The 16,154-nt window shown below is 34.2% G+C and overlaps 1 protein-coding gene across 2 annotated transcripts in view; it reads right to left on the bottom strand.

Moving 5' to 3' along the window:
- LOC145291850 (uncharacterized) overlaps window positions 1-16,154 on the bottom strand; it is a 69,721-nt gene that overhangs the window by 36,095 nt on the left and 17,472 nt on the right. Inside the window, exons 3-5 of one of the 2 annotated variants that reach the window (XM_080137722.1) lie at window positions 12,847-12,990; window positions 5,839-5,997; window positions 4,987-5,014 (exon numbers count right to left, since the gene is read on the bottom strand). In XM_080137722.1, the coding sequence (XP_079993848.1) occupies window positions 4,987-5,014; window positions 5,839-5,997; window positions 12,847-12,990 (331 nt within the window). The remainder of the gene's footprint in view (window positions 1-4,986; window positions 5,015-5,838; window positions 5,998-12,846; window positions 12,991-16,154) is intronic. The other variant, XM_080137723.1, reaches the window with a different exon arrangement.

The following is a 16,154-nucleotide window of genomic DNA, read 5'->3' as shown; positions in this document are numbered from 1 at the left end:
ATGTATCCACAAACTGTTCTGCTTAACCATTGCTTCTCACATGATATGGCACAATCATGATATGGTCCACTATAAATGTTTGACAGAACAGTTTCAATTCATTAGATGTTGATTGCACTCTGGGTGAACAATTTATATAAGAAACTAATGGTTACTTTGATTATTTATATTTTAATATTTCCAGCTTTTCCAAGAAACTGTCCACCACAATTAGGTAAAAGAAACAATTTCATATGCCAGCAAAATCTATGTTAATCATCGTCGGAACTGATAGAGCATTTCTTTACTAACAAAGCACAATTTTTGCATAATTTCACATTTTCAATGTTTTTATCAATAGTTATCCATGGTGTAGTGAAAAACGAAAAGCCGCATACCTTTGTAAAGGTTTTATTCACAAAAGAAAGCAAGTCACAAATAGCATTAATTATGCAGCATTTATAGTTAACGGAAAAGTTCATTACAGGGATGAGGGGTTAGGAATATTACACTTTCCCCTTCAAGTTTTTTTTTCATTATTATTTTATTTTATTTTTTTCATTATTTTTTTTCTCTAACTTTTTTTTTTTTTTTGCCTATAATTTAAACTTTTTTTTTTCGTGCCTTACTTAGTAATGAAGTCTTCGTATTTCTCAGGAAATTTCAGTATTCTGCCAGATCTACTCAGCGGCTCGGTTGGCATTTCGCTCTCAACTGGTTCCCCACAGGTGTTTTCTTCTATATGTTCAGGATATTGCATACATTCGTTTTCACTCCCTGGCTTACTCACAGGTGGCATGCAACCATTCTCTAACGTGTTGTCTCCATTAATTGTGTTGGGAGCCAAATCTCTGACGTTGACGGTAGTTTCGATGCCTGAAGGTAGTCGTACTTGGGCATAATGAGGGTTGATCTCCAGTAACGTCGCAGGTGTAACCAGGGGGTCATTTTTACTTGACCTAATATGATCTCTGACGTATACTTGGCCTGGTTTTGCCCACAGGGGAATAGAAGTACCAGAAGTGGATTTACGGCTGTACTTAAATAGTCTATCATGAGGGGTCGCATTCGTAGCTGTGCAGAGCAATGATCGAATAGAATGTAGAGCATCAAGTAGAATATTTTCCCAGCAGGATAGTCTCATTTTACGAGAATGTAAGGTTACTTGTATGACCTTCCATAGTGTGCCGTTTAGTTTCTCAATTTGACCATTGCCTTCCGGGTGATATCTACTCGTTTTTGAAGTCGCAATGCCTTTCCCATGTAAGTAATTGGTCATTTCTTCTGACAGAAAATCAGTCGCTCTATCTGTGTGAATCATATCGGGCATACCAAATATCGCAAATAGTTGATTCAGGCATTGTGTGATCGTTGAGCTTGTCATATCTTTACACGGAAATGCAAAAGGAAAACGCGAGTATTTGTCGATTATCGTAAGTAGGTATTTGTTACCATGTGTGGACATAGGCAGTGGTCCCTTGAAATCCATGTTTAATCGCTGAAATGGTACTATTGCTTTTATGAGAGTTCCCTTGTTACCGGTGAAGAATTTGGGTTTTTAATACTGGCAAGACAAGCACGAATTAGTTACTCCTTTTATTTGATCGAGGGAGAAAGGAAAGTTTCTTTCTTTGCAAAAATGGAAGAGTCGGGTAATGCCTGGATGGCATAATTTAGTGTAGGTCCCCCGAAGATCTTGTAAGGAATAAGTGAGAGCAGATATTCGGAAAAACGTATCAGCGACAATATTTTCTCTACCAGGATGGTAGACGATGCTAAACTTAAATTGTGACAGTTCAGTGCGCCAACGGCATATTTTGTCATTTTTTATTTTTGATTTCCTGGTATTATCAAACATGAAGCTAATACTTTTTTGGTCCGTAATTACAGTAAAGTGTTTACCAAGGAGAAAATGTCGCCACTTACGTAGTGCTTCAACAATAGCAGCTGCTTCTTTTTCTACCGCGTGATGTTTCATTTCACTAGGGCTTAGTGTTCTGGAATAGAATGCAACTGGACAATTCTCTTGATTAAGGGTAGCTGCAATACAGTTGTTACTAGCATCTGTTTCTACTATAAATTCTTTTTCTGGATCAACCGTTACCAGCATAGCATCTTTCAAGTCGTTTTTCAGTCTCATAAAAGAGTCCAACGCCACAAAAGATAACGGGAATTCTCTATTGCGGTTTAGTGCTGATATTTTCTCTGAAAAATTCTGGATAAATTTGCTGTAGTAGGAGAACATCCCAATAATCCGTCTTTGTGATTTTAGATTTAGAGGAGGTGGCATCTCAAGTAGAGGTTTAAGATGTTCGTAGTCAGGTGATATCTGGTTGTTTTTGATAGTGTACCCAAGTAATGTTATCGTTGAGACTGAAACAATGCTTTTTTTTTTTATTAAGCGTGACGTTGTACTGTTTAGCAACCTCATAAAATCTTTGAAGATTATAGTCATGCTCTTTTTGGGTTTTTCCACAGATAGTAACATTATCCACATAGACAAAAGTATCTACTAATTGCTCTTTGCTGACAATGCCGTCAATGGTCCTTTGGAAGGCGCTTACTCCATTAGTAACCCCGAACGGCAGGCGAGTAAACTGGTATAATTTACCATTCGCCTCGAATGCTGTAAATTTACGATCCTCCTTACTGATGGGGATTTGATGGTATGCTGATTTAAGATCAAGCGTAGTGAAAACATTATACCTGGCTATTTCCTCGACAATCTTTGATATACTTTGTATTGGATAAGCATCTAATTCAGTAAATCTGTTGATTGTGTCGCTATAATCAATCACCATTCTTTTTTTTCGGTTTTCATTCGATGTTACTAGAACTTGCGCTCGCCAAGGTGAAATTGAGGGTTCTATAACATTTTCCTCCAACAATTTTGCAGTCTCTGCTCTTATAAATTTGCTATCAGCAATTGTGTGGCGACGTGACTTGGTGCTGATTGGTGTTGTTTTCGTAGAGAGATGAGAAAATAATGGGGGAGGAGAAACGTTCATGGATGGAAAAAAGGTATTCTTGGTGACTGCTCCGATAATAAGTTCTTCCTCCGGTCCATCGAATTTGAAAGTTACCATCTTGTATCTGCCGAGAATATCTTTTCCTATGATTAAGTCGACAAATAAATTTTTAATGACCTCCACTATTATGCTAGAGTGTACATTATTATTTAGAGAGATATCAACTTTAGTTTCTCCCACAATTTCCGCGCACATTTTAGGGTCGGCTAATGATATTTCTTTGTGTTTGGGAATAATTTCGAGGTTCATTTTTTTTGCAATATTGTCGTTAATGAAAGTCCCCACACTACCAGAATCTATCATGGCATTGACAGTGAATCTATTTATTTTACACTTAGTAAAAGTAATGTCTTTTTTCCTTCCTAGACATGCGAGACTCGGGAAATTAGTGTCTTCATTTAACACCGCTGACACAGAAGATTTGCAGACTTTGGCCCAGTGTCCTTTTTTCGAACACTTATTGCAGTTCGAGTCCCATGCTGGACAAAGGCGACGCGGATGACGAGAATTCCCGCAGAAAAAACAAATTTCCTTCGGCCTCGTTCTTTTTTTTGTTGCAGCCAGACTCGTATTTTCTCCTGGAGCGATTATTGGCACAGAAATCACACTCTCCTGGTTGTAACACGCAGAGTGTTTTTCTGCTTGCTCCAGAGATCTTGCCATCTCGTATGCTTCCCGAAAAGTTAGCGAGGATTTCTCGAGAAGTCATTGCCAAATTGAGGAGGAGGAGATACCGCTAATAAAAGCCTCCCGCATATACTGGCTTTTATTTGTTTCAGCACTCACGGCTTGGAAGTTGCATGTCTTAGCGAGGTTTTCCAACTGTAGCCTGAAAGAATCCACTGTTTGCGCTGGTTGTTGTTTCATGGTAATAGTTGGTGTCGGTTGTAAACGATATTAGTAGGCCTGATGTATGCCACGTCCAGAGCTCTCATGGCAGATGCATAGTCGCTTGTGTCACTGATTATTTCGTATACATCAGCCGATATGCTATTTATCAAAGCATAGAAGTCAGTTTGGGTGTTTCCAGTTTCTTCAGTGCCGTTAACCGTATGTAAGTAATTCATAAACGTGAGTTTCCAGTGTTTGTACTTTTTTTCTGCATTGATGGCTGTAGACTCGGTGTCGAATCGTTCGGGACGAATTACTCGGTCCATTTCTTTTGTGAATAAAATTGTAGTGAAAAACGAAGAGCTGAATACCTTTGTAAAGGTTTTATTCACAAAAGAAAGCAAGTCACAAATAGCGTTAATTACGCAGCATTTATAGTTAACGGAAGAGTTCATTCAAGGGATGAGGGTTTAGGGATATTACACATGACATTTCATTAGACTTTTAATCTTGAAATGCTTGGGTTACTGACATAAAATCTTTTTGGTATTTATTTCTATAATGCTGCAGGAATAATCATTTGATCATCATGCATAACTAATTTATCACAGATTTAATTCATTTCCATGATTTGTTAATGTTTTTTTATTTTATTTTTATGTTGTTTTTTTTATTTTTTAAATGTTATCTAAAACTTCTTATTTTTTTCAAGTGTTACCATAAGTTCCTTTATGGTGTTACACAATGTATTTTTCACTTCTAACTCAGTTGATAGGGAGGCATTCAGCATGTTTTGAAATAAGTCTAAATAGGTTTTCATATTTCTACAGAAGATAATGCACCCCAAAGACTGAATATACTTCAGGCTGACAGAGCAGCAACAGAAAAAAAAACAACAACAGCTTACCCTCTGTCAGACTAATCACCAAGAACATGCCCTCAATTGGTATAAACACACCTACACGACTTGAGCGAGATAAGTATTTCAGTATATATTTCAAAGAATGTAGATAAAATCTGTTCTGAACTTGTCCACAGTAATTCTTCCACCTCTGAAATTGCACTGTCTCATGCCTCTGCTATAAAAGTTTTCAAAATGCAGATCTAAATGATAAGATTAGAATCAAAAGAAAAGGTTATGACTCACTTTTTAGACCTCCAAAAGCTAATTGAGCCTGCAAAAACAATAAAAAAAATAAATCAAGCAAATTAATAACTCCAAATAAATTTTTTTCTGTTTGCTATATTAATAAATGACTCGTGGAGTTTCAAACAACCATGGCATTTATATAGTCCATGATCTACAGAGTATTCTAAACCAGGTAATAATTGACCCAACTCAACCATGATGATTTTGAAAGTATCAAAGAAACAATTAGGCATGCAAATGAACCATCATATGCCTATGAGGTGATGAGAAATCTCATTATCTCATGAAATTGTCTGCATATAAATAGAAACAGTAGCATTTTTTTTCTTTATTCTTTTTGTCTACCACTGGACAATACATGCTTCACAAAATCAGGTTTGTACCAATTTTTAAGGCAATTTAAACAGTTTTCGATTGCATGTTCAACTTAGTTCCAATCTGATTCCTCCTTGTAACAAATTCAAAGTAAGAACTCATCTTCTTAGTACAACTACAAAGAACTTTCCTTTCATCCCCCCCATATGCCTAGCATTAAACAGAATTCCATGAATAGAATTTCTTTCTAAGAACTAGCCATCTGTAGAACACAATTCCCATCAGACTGCAACATGGTCCTTCAAATTCAATGTCAAGAAATACTTGTCATAAAATGTCCTCATAAGATATCAACATTTGTTAATTCCATTTATCAATTTTCAAAACTCTCATAATATTCTTCATCATTAAACTGAATCTATCCGTCTCATTAGTGGCTTTTTGACTTGATAAGTGATTACTCATTGTTATATAAAAAAGTTTGAGGCATAGACACTTAATATAATTTAAGATATTATAGTATAAAAATCATACCTGATTCAAGTTATGTTGAAGGTTATAGTTATTAAATTCCCTATTTTGATCCTCTTGAAAATTAGAAGCTGATATTTCCTTATTTTGTTTTGGTATTATTGGCATTGCATCAGGTTTAAGATCCAAACTGGAGGCGCAACTGTCTTGGTAGTGCACTTTCTGTGAAAGAGTAAAAGAAAAAAAAAACATAAATTCATGACTTTGTTTAGGAAATTTTGGGTTCTTATTTAAAATTTGACTGAATTTAAAAAATATAGAAAAATCTTTATAATGTACATACCTGTCACGGAATAAAGATGTCATATTCCAAAAATCACATAAACTGATCTTGTTTGTTTTGTTTTTTTACTAAGAAAATCAAAATTTATGGTTCTAGCAATACAAAAAGTTTTATTTTCAATGCAAACAAAATCTCAGTAAATGAATTGGATTATTGCCCTTGAATTTAAACACATTCTAAAACAACATGGTGGCTCCTGACTCCTGTCATAAAATTTGATTTTCTCAGTTAAAAGAAAATTACTTGATCAATTTACGTGCTTTTTGGAATATGAAAACTTTGTTCAATGATGAGTAAATACATCATAAATATTTGTCTATATTTTTTGATTTATTAATCAAATCAAATTCTAAATTAGAACCATTCTTCGCTAAGATTCATTGAATATGTCACATTCACTGCCAGAAAAACAAGCAGAAGAATTAAAGTGGGTGCTTCTTTATTATTAGAAAAATTGATTGAGTAAAAGATTAATTAAAAGTAAAATATAATTTTATCATAAATTACAGTTTTATCATTTTATGTTGTTCATTTTTACTTGCTTAAATGAAAGAATGACTTATTTCCCCTTCTTTACAGAAACTTTCAGTCTTTACACTGATATTAATGACCGATTAAGAAAATATAATACAATCGATGTTTATTTTTTTAAATGTAACACAAAAAAAAGGAAGGGAAACAAAAAATAAGTAATAAAAAAACGGCAAAACAGCAAAGTAACTCAGCAACACACAACAGTTTCCATGGATTCTTATACAACCATCTGTCTGTGTCTCGCCACAGCCTCCTTTTATGCAGTTGGGCAGCAAGATTTTGCATCACTTTGTGAGATCGCTTAGTTATAAAAGTTGTGGGCATTGCCATTTTGATTCTTTCTTCCCTCCCCTCGACAACTTGATTCCACATGACGCACAAATGCTTTATTGGTAAGCAACAATTTTCCCTACAAATAAAAAGTTCCATGCAAGCTTCGACTCAGACATTTTTTTCTAATTTTTGTTTAGTTTACTTATTTCAGCATTATTTTTAATGATATGTAAGTGCATCAAGGTGTTTTTTATTGAAATGCAAATTTCAATCGCAACTAATAGTGGAGAAGTGCCAAACAGTACTAACTTTTTTTTGAAACTAAGAAATATTCTACATGCGTGATAATGCATCTGTGCCTTTGTTATCTACACTTTTGAGATGCCTGATTTGCAGATTACATTTTTGTAGCACAAAGTTTCAAGTTTTCTCACAGAATGGAGCAGGTTCTAATGTGATTGTAAGAGTTAAGTTGATGGAATAAGTTCAGGGAACTTCTGTCATGACAAACCAGCATAGCATTACCACTGGTTTTGAAGGTAAGACTATCAGGCATGTGTACGCAATGTGATGAGATATAGACATGAAACATAGTCAGTGAGGATTGAAGATATGCATTGCATGGAGAGAAATGATATAAGAATAATATGATGGATGTGTAATGTAGGTCTTAGTCTGGGTTATTTCTAGTGACCTCAGAGGAAGATTAAATCTGGATAGTATAGGGAGATGTGTGCAGAACAGGAAACTTTGATGTTACGGGCATATTGAAAAAGTGGATGAAAGTTCTTGGGTTAGAAGATGTAGAATAATTGAAATAGCAGGTTCAGTTCACAGAAGAAGGCCAAGAAATGCCTTAATATCAAACAGAATGTCGCAAACAGAATTTCTTTCCAAGAACTTCCATCTATGAAACACAATACGATGGGATTGATTCCTAGCAGACTTCAACATGGTTGTCTTTAAGTTCAATGTCAACAAACACTTGTCATAAACCATTCTCATGTGTAATCGACTTCTGTTTATTCAATTCATTAGTTTCAATCCTTTCATAATATTCTTCATCATTCAACTCTCAATCTTGTTAATCCTTATATGACAAGGTGATGAGACCCTGCAAAGAATTTTGAGAGATTAATATACTAGTACATATTTGGAAATTCACACTTGTGATACTATTGACATCTTCTTCCCCCAAAGTGTTTGGAATAAGAAAAAACGAAAAAAATTATAGCAAAAAAGGAAAAAAGTTTATCAACAGAACAGTAGAAGGGAAGTTGTTCACCAACATAAACAAAGAGAATTAAAATAGTATTGTTAATCAAAGTGTAACAGTGAATATGAACAAAAGGACTGGATATATATTTAGTGTTATTTTACAGGCAGTTTCAGATGTGACAGTTGGTTTTGAGATGGTTTATGGATAGGCTTGAGTTTGCAACAGTTGACAACAGTTTTTAGTTGAGGAAAGTTGTGAGTTAGACAATTAGACTTGGAGAAGTGTTCAGCACTGAGGATAAAACCGGTGCCCATACTTGTATAATTTTAGCCTATGAGGAGATAACTCCTGCCTACCTACAGTCAGTCCAAGGGGCATAACTGGCACCTCTACATGCCTCCGCTCCCCATGACCACAGAATGTATGAACATGGTCAATTTCCTCGATCCGAGAATTCATGCGACTTCCTACACATCTGTGGGGACAAACCTCTTGGCGCTCATCTTGTACAACTAGATGCTTGTCTTTCCAGTGGTTGGCCGACTGCTTGCGAATATCCTCCAGTGTCACTTATCCTGTGTCTGTAATATCATCCACTTCTATTTCATCATCTCAGCTGTGTTGTGGATCCACCTCTTGACCAATGTCCATTGGTTCATTGGGGGTTTGATTCTGCAGTGGATCTGGAGGTGGCTCTCATGTACCCAGTGTGGTGTGACATGGACCATCCACAACAGGGTAGATTTTCCAAAGGAATCAACAGTTGTATAGTGTTACCTGGCCACTACCATCCACTCGTATCTGGTATTGTTGGTTCCCCTGTGTTTCTACAATCCTCCCTGTTTTCGTCCACTGATGGAGATATTTACCTTCTTGGTTTTGGATCAGTACGTAGTCTCCAACCTGAAGTTTGCTGAGTGGACAGAAATGCTAATTACAGAACTGTTCATTCCACATGTGCCTTTTAGCCATTGCCAGCTCTCTTAGTTCGCTTATCTCCTTCCATGCTTCCATGTTTGGTACCTGTCCTTTAGGAGAGGGAGATGATCCTTAATGATTATAGCCAGGGACATGTCAAGGTCCTGGACAGGAATGTTATGACTCAGTAGCATGGCATAAGTGTCCGCCGTCGGCTGTGTTGTAGAAAAGTATCTGTCTTATTATCTTCATGGATAACTCTGCATGCCCATTACATTGTGGATAATAGGCTGACAATGTGCGTCTTCGTATACCCCAGTCTCTCAAAAAGGAGTTCTATTCTTGTGATTTGAATGGGGATCTTCCATTTAAGGATATTTCATCAGGTGAACCATATGTGCAGAACTAAGTTTTTAGCATGTCACAAACACTTCTAGCTTTTCCTGATGACATCATAATATTATCATCCTAACTTTTTTACCATTTAAAAGAAGCTTCAAATAAACTGCTAATATTTAAAAAAAAATTTTTACAGCATACAAAAATAATGAAAATGCGAGACAAAAATTGTGTTTACATTATCGACGCTTTAAAACAATGTTCCTATGTAGTGACGTTTTTGAAGGCGTAGACATAACCATGTTTTAAAAATGTAGCAAAAATCAAATAATCGTCATATTTTCCTAAAATTTTCGATACTTTTCATTTTTAAATAGACTTACATAATAAAAGTAGGCTTTGTAAAATATATTAGAGGAAATATTTTTGGGGGGTGTTCTACCTCCCCATTTTTTAAAGCTGAAAACATCAAATAATTACAAAATAGTTATTTTATATATATATATATATATATATATATATATATATATATATATATATATCCCATTATTTATTTCACTTACCTTAAAGTTGTAAATAAAATTGGACATAAAATCAATATTATCATGTTTAAAAAAAAAGCACTTTCTTGACAATTTTTTTTCTCGGTAATATATTTGAATTAAAATAAAAAACAGAATTCTAAAAAATAATTATTTTTAAAAAGCTTTAAATGATATTAAATTCAGATATTCTACAATATGAAATTTAAAAAAAGATTTTTATATAACAAGTTCCCAATATTAAAAAAATATATTCATATAATAGAATATATGACTTTTGAGATAATAACAATTGCAAATATAAAATCGACCTACAAAAATTCATTTTGATTTGATTAGTTAAAATGATAAAGAGTGATCTTTATTTTCTGGCACTTTTTTTTCCAAAAAGATATGGAGGCCTGTAAGCAACATTATCTTTAGATACATAAGTGTAAACAGAAGACGTTAAAATTAATTTTATTTTATTAAGTCTCATATGTGTAGTTTCTTAAAAAAATCTATTTGTTTCACAATGTAAATATGAAAATCTGATAGCAAAACAAACCTTACTTCCATTAATACTTACAGCGCCAATGCCTATCCATAGAAATTGACTCAGAAAATAGTAAACACACAAAATGATGATTCTGCTGTTATTGTGTAAAACATCAGTGTTTTACACCCAGCTTTGGTGATACCTATAAGACTAGGATGTGTTTGAAATGAATGTTTCTTTTTAAATCATAATTGAGCCATAATATTTGACTTTCCATTTTAAAAATTAATTCAAGCCATTGTATAAAAATATTTTTACAAAAACAACAGTAGGTTCTTTGATATAACAAGGATGCATTCAAAATGAAAGTTTATTTTGAACCATGATACTTGACTTTTGAATTTTAAACTTTTATTCAATTATATAAAAATAATTTTATAAAATCAACAGTAAGTTCTCTACAGCGCAATGTAGACTACAATGCATTATTGACTAATTCACTGTGGAGAGGAATGTAAAGCCTCCTCCCAGTGCACTACAGTGGGTTCCTAGCTAGAGCAAGTAATCAATCAATTGGATTTGAAAAATGTGCAATTTCACAAACTTCAATGATAATAAAAGTATTGTGTGGAACATTCGTTGATTCTCATTCAATCCTGGGCAACATCAGGTTTCCCTGCTAGTTACTAATATAATTTAAGAAGATAGATATGCCTGAAAGTATCCGTTACCTCCATTAGGCCATCATTCACTCATGTATGGAGTATTGTTGTCACATTTGGGCTGGTGCGGCTCCTACTAGTCTCTCAATACTGGACAGGGTTCAAAAGAGAGTTGGCAACCTGATAGGTCCTGAACTGTCATCTAAGCTTCAGCCTCTGTCCTATCAACGAAATGTTGCATTCCTCTGCCTATTCTAAAAGTATTTTGATGGTGAATGCTCTAACGAACTACAAGCCCTTGTACCTCCTTGACGTAAATAAACCCAACAAACCTGGCAAGCAGCTAAATCCCATCCCTACACAGTAGAGATAGCTAGAAGTAAGAAAGCTTTCTAATCAAATAGTTTCTTCCTTAGAACTGCTAGACTTTGGAATTTCCATCCGGGATTCTGCTTTCTCAACTGTACTGACATGAATAAGTTCAAGTGTAATATGAACAAACCTCTTGCTGCTCATTTCCCTACATAGTAACCACTGCAATTTATGTCCCCGATAGTAGCCAACTAGATCAAAGTGGCACTGTGCCTTGTTTGGGGTGAAAATAGAATTAAAAAAAATAATAATAAAATATAAAAGAAAGTATAAAAGTTATACTTGATTCAAGGACTTGTTATCATTAAATTTATTAATTTGTTTTTCTTGATCGTCTTGAACATTAAAAACAAATATTTCCTGACCTAGTTTTGGCATTATCAAATTTGCATTAGTTTTAAGTTTGTACATAGGGTTCTAACATATAACAGAAACACTGTGAACCCCAAATGACAATCATTTCGGTGACTGGCACAAATATTTATAAAAAAAAATATTAAATGTGATACATTTACAAGAATTAAATCATGAATGCATTAATTTCTGAAAGACTTCTACAGAAGGCATCCCATCATTTTTCTCACTTCCAGACAAAACCACTCTTCATATCAAGTTATTATTACATCCATATTATTTGGATTCATCGGACTACTGTTCTCATCTTAAGTGTGATTTTTCACAACGTTTCAGTCGATATAACCTCTGACCTTCTCCAGGTGCATCTTGTTGAACTCGGGAATGTTTCTGTCGAACTTGGGAATTTGGATGGAATTTTGAGCGGAACCCTTTATTTACTTCTGGTTCCGTCAGCCATGACTGAATAGAGGTCCTAAGTAATTCGCGATTGTATTTTTCGCTCGCCTACACTCAGGATTGAACCTTCAACCTTCCGGGGAATATCACTTTTTAAAATTGATTTTTCCAAGTACGCTGCGCCACGGGTCCTTGTCGACAATTCTAATACGAATTTTAGGAGTCTTAAACCTATTTTATTTCTACCCCGAAGTAAATAAAGGGTTCCACTCAAAATTCCATCCAAATTCTCGAGTTGACAAACATTTCCGAGTTCGACAAAATACACCTGAAGAAGGTCCGAGATTACATCGACCGAAACGTTGTGAAAATCACACTCAAGATGAGAACAGTAGTCTGATGAATCCAAATAATATGAATAATCAATCCTTATCTCAAAATTTCAGAAACATCTTATTACATGTTTAACAATATTTACTTACTGCAGCATTTTCATAAATCCTGACATGTACTTAATGAAACACTTTTGAAATTCATACTAGTTAACATAATCTCTACTTATTGGCATAGGGCCCCAATATATATAACAGTGATAAACATTACTAATATAATTTAAGAAAATAGTATTAAAATCATACCTGATTCAAAACCTTGTCATTATTAAAATTATCAATTTCCTTTTCTTGATCATCGTAAACATTAGAAACTGATATCTCCTGATCTGGCTTTGGTTTTATCGGATTTGCATCAGTTTTAGGTTGCAAACTGGAGGCGCAGTGTTTCTGTGATAGAGTGAGAGGAAAAAGAAGTATATTTTAAATTCATTATTCTGTTTCAGAAATTTTTAGTAAGATTAAAGGAATACATCACATTCACCAGCCCGAAAAACAAACAAAAGAAAATTGTTAATTAGTCTTTTAAACTAAGAGATATTTCATATATTATTGAGTGTTATTTTCACAACGTTTTGGTTGATGTAAGCCCACAACCTTCTTTAGATGTATCTTTTTAAACTCTTGAGTTTTTCTGTCGAACTAAGGAACCTTTCTTTCAAACTTGGGCCCGTGGCATAGCGAATAGGATATTTCGTAAAATTGAGTTGTAAGTTACACTCTTCTGGAGATTGAAAGTTCAATCTTCAGTGCAGGCAACACTCAAAATACAATTGGGAATGACATAGGACTTCTATCCAGCCATGGCTGGTGGAACAAGAGCATGCTATTCCTGGGGATTAAAATAAAGGGTTCCATTCCAAATCCATGCAGATTATTGAATTCAATAGAAAGATTCTTGGATTTAACAGAAAGACTACCAAGTTCAACAAGGTACACCTGAAGAATGTCAGAGGTTACACCGACTAAAATAACAATCAAGATGAGAAGAGTAGTTTGAAGAATCTAAAATAACAATCAAGATGAGAAGAGTAGTTTGAAGAATCTAAATAATATGAATAAGCAATCATCTCAAAAATAAAAGATATTCTACACAAGATAATGCATCCATACTCTTCTTATCTACACTTTTTAACATGCAGATTATATTCTTATAGAACCAGCATCCAAGTGATTTTTATTTGTTATCTCATCATTTCATTTATTTTTTTCTCATGTATAAACATTTAGAAGCCATTGTATTACTTGGTACTTGTACAGTTTAATCAAGACATTAAAAAATGAAAACATCAAAAAAGGTTGTATTGTACGTATTCGTTATGGAATGAAGTTCTCCAAAAAAAAAAAAAAATTTCACTTAACTTGATTAAGTAGTTTTTTTTTTTTTACAGCGAAAAAACAATTTGTTATGATACCGAGCAAAATCTAGTCATGTTTCGATTTTTAGGAAGAAAAACTAGTATTAAAGATGGAGAGGGAGTGTCGACGCTTTAAACTGAGTTATCTCCCCATGGCATGTTCAAAAAATTCAAAGATGGCTACCTTCATTGCACTCTCATAAAAATGTGTTTTTCCACTGTAAAAAAAAAAAAAAAAAATACTCGATCAAATTAATTTAAATTTTTTTCAGAGATCTTCAGTTCAAAATGGATACGTACAGTGTAACCTTTTTTTTTTTCGATATTTTCATTTTTTAATGTCTTGATTAAACTGTACAAGTACCTATTATTTTAATTATTCAAACTACTGTTCTCATCTTGGATATTATTTTTTCAGAGGATGTAACCTTCACAACGACTCATAATGCAATGGATATAAATGCTAAGTAAAGATTTGTGCTAAGTAATAATTCTAGTGGTTCGATGTTCAATCCTCGGTATAGGCGATACTAAGTAAGCATTTATAAATTACTTAAAATCTAAATGGTCATGGCTCACGAAATGAGAGCAAGCTATCCTGTGGTTTAATTACTGGTTAGAACAGTAAAATTGTCAACCTAGAAAAAGCAACATGATTCCATTTCTGTTTGATGAAAAACAGTTTTCATTTTTTGTTGCAGACCATCAGTTGGCCAGTTGTGTACAAATCCTAAGAGATATAGGAGTCTTCTATTATGTCTGAAAGCGACACAATGTTGAACAAGTGAGATCAGCGATGTGCCACTGTACAACTCATGCTATCTACTGATCCAAGTTATGATAACAGGACCATTGCCAGCACCCTCAAAATGCAAAGCCTGATGATTCAATGCTTGAGGACACACGTTTATCGTCCTTGGTGTAGTTTCAAGTGAAGATCACATCATGCCACCTCACATCTTTGAAGTTAGCTTGAAAGTCAACACCAACATGTACCTGGATGTGCTGAAGAGTGTGGTGATTTTCTGATGCAGTCAGGTGGTCACTGGCAGACCCTGGGTGTGGCAGCAGTACTTGGCGCCAGCCCATAATCCAAAGAGACACAGGCTTGGCTTCAGAAGGAATGCTACGACTTTGTACCTTTCTCTTACTTCCCCCCTCCTCCCCTAACCTGAATTCGCTGGACTATTTCATATGGTCATACGTTGAGAACATCACCAACATGACCTCCTACAACACCAAAGCCAGCCTGATCACCGCCATCTGCCGAGTATTCACCGAGCTTCCACTAGCATTTGTGGAAAAGGCATGCTCCCAGTTCTGGACCCATATCGAGTCAGTGATTGAGGCTGAAGGCGGCTACATTGAATAGATGTCAGTTCTACTACATAATAATCAAATTACCTGAACTGATTTTTTAATAAAAGTTTTCAAATAAAGCTGTAGCGTTGTTTTCTTTTTATTTTATCATTCTACCTTGTAGAGAGTTCCGTTTGAAATTTTGTACAGATTTCCAAATTCAACAAGATGTATCTGAAAAAGGTTGGTGGTTACATTGGTCAAAATGTGGTGAGAATAACATCCAAAATTAGAACACATGTCCGAACAATTCAAATAATAACGTTTTCATTTTTTAAAATCTTTTTTAACCAAATTTTGGAAAAAAAATAGCTCACAAATGAGAGAGGGACTAGTATTCTCTTAATTAATTAGTTAACTATCTTATTAAGGATAAATAGATGCATACTGTGAACAGATATCCTTAGGGATGCATTTCAATTTTTACTAGAGAGTAAAGGCTATTATTGTTGTGAATAAAGATTTTCAAAAACACACACACTTTTTCATTTTCAATTGTAAATTGGCAAAATCTTTTGCATTGACCTAATACATATGTAAGAAGATGAACGGTTACTTATGCAGAATAAGGACTGTGTCATCATCAGAATTTTGCAGGTAGTTTACGTAAAATGCTAGAAAGTGCTAAAATGACGAATCAATTAAATCACAGTAGCTAACATCATTTAAGAAAACATTCATTTGGTTTATTGTTAAAAAATATAATTATTTTGATATGAACAAAAATCATTTTTATATAAAAAAATTTGTTTGCTATCAGTTGATTGTTTATTCAAAAAACAACAATTTTATTCATGAAACTTACCTTACAATGAGTTTGAATTTTTATTTTCTTAA

This window comes from Euprymna scolopes, chromosome 2 (genome assembly GCF_053919585.1).
Source record: "Euprymna scolopes isolate OS-2025 chromosome 2, ASM5391958v1, whole genome shotgun sequence".
In the NCBI taxonomy this organism is placed as follows: Eukaryota; Metazoa; Mollusca; class Cephalopoda; order Sepiida; family Sepiolidae; genus Euprymna; species Euprymna scolopes.
The sequence above is the reverse complement of the archived record's forward strand: the minus strand, read 5'-3'. Positions and strand labels throughout refer to the sequence as shown.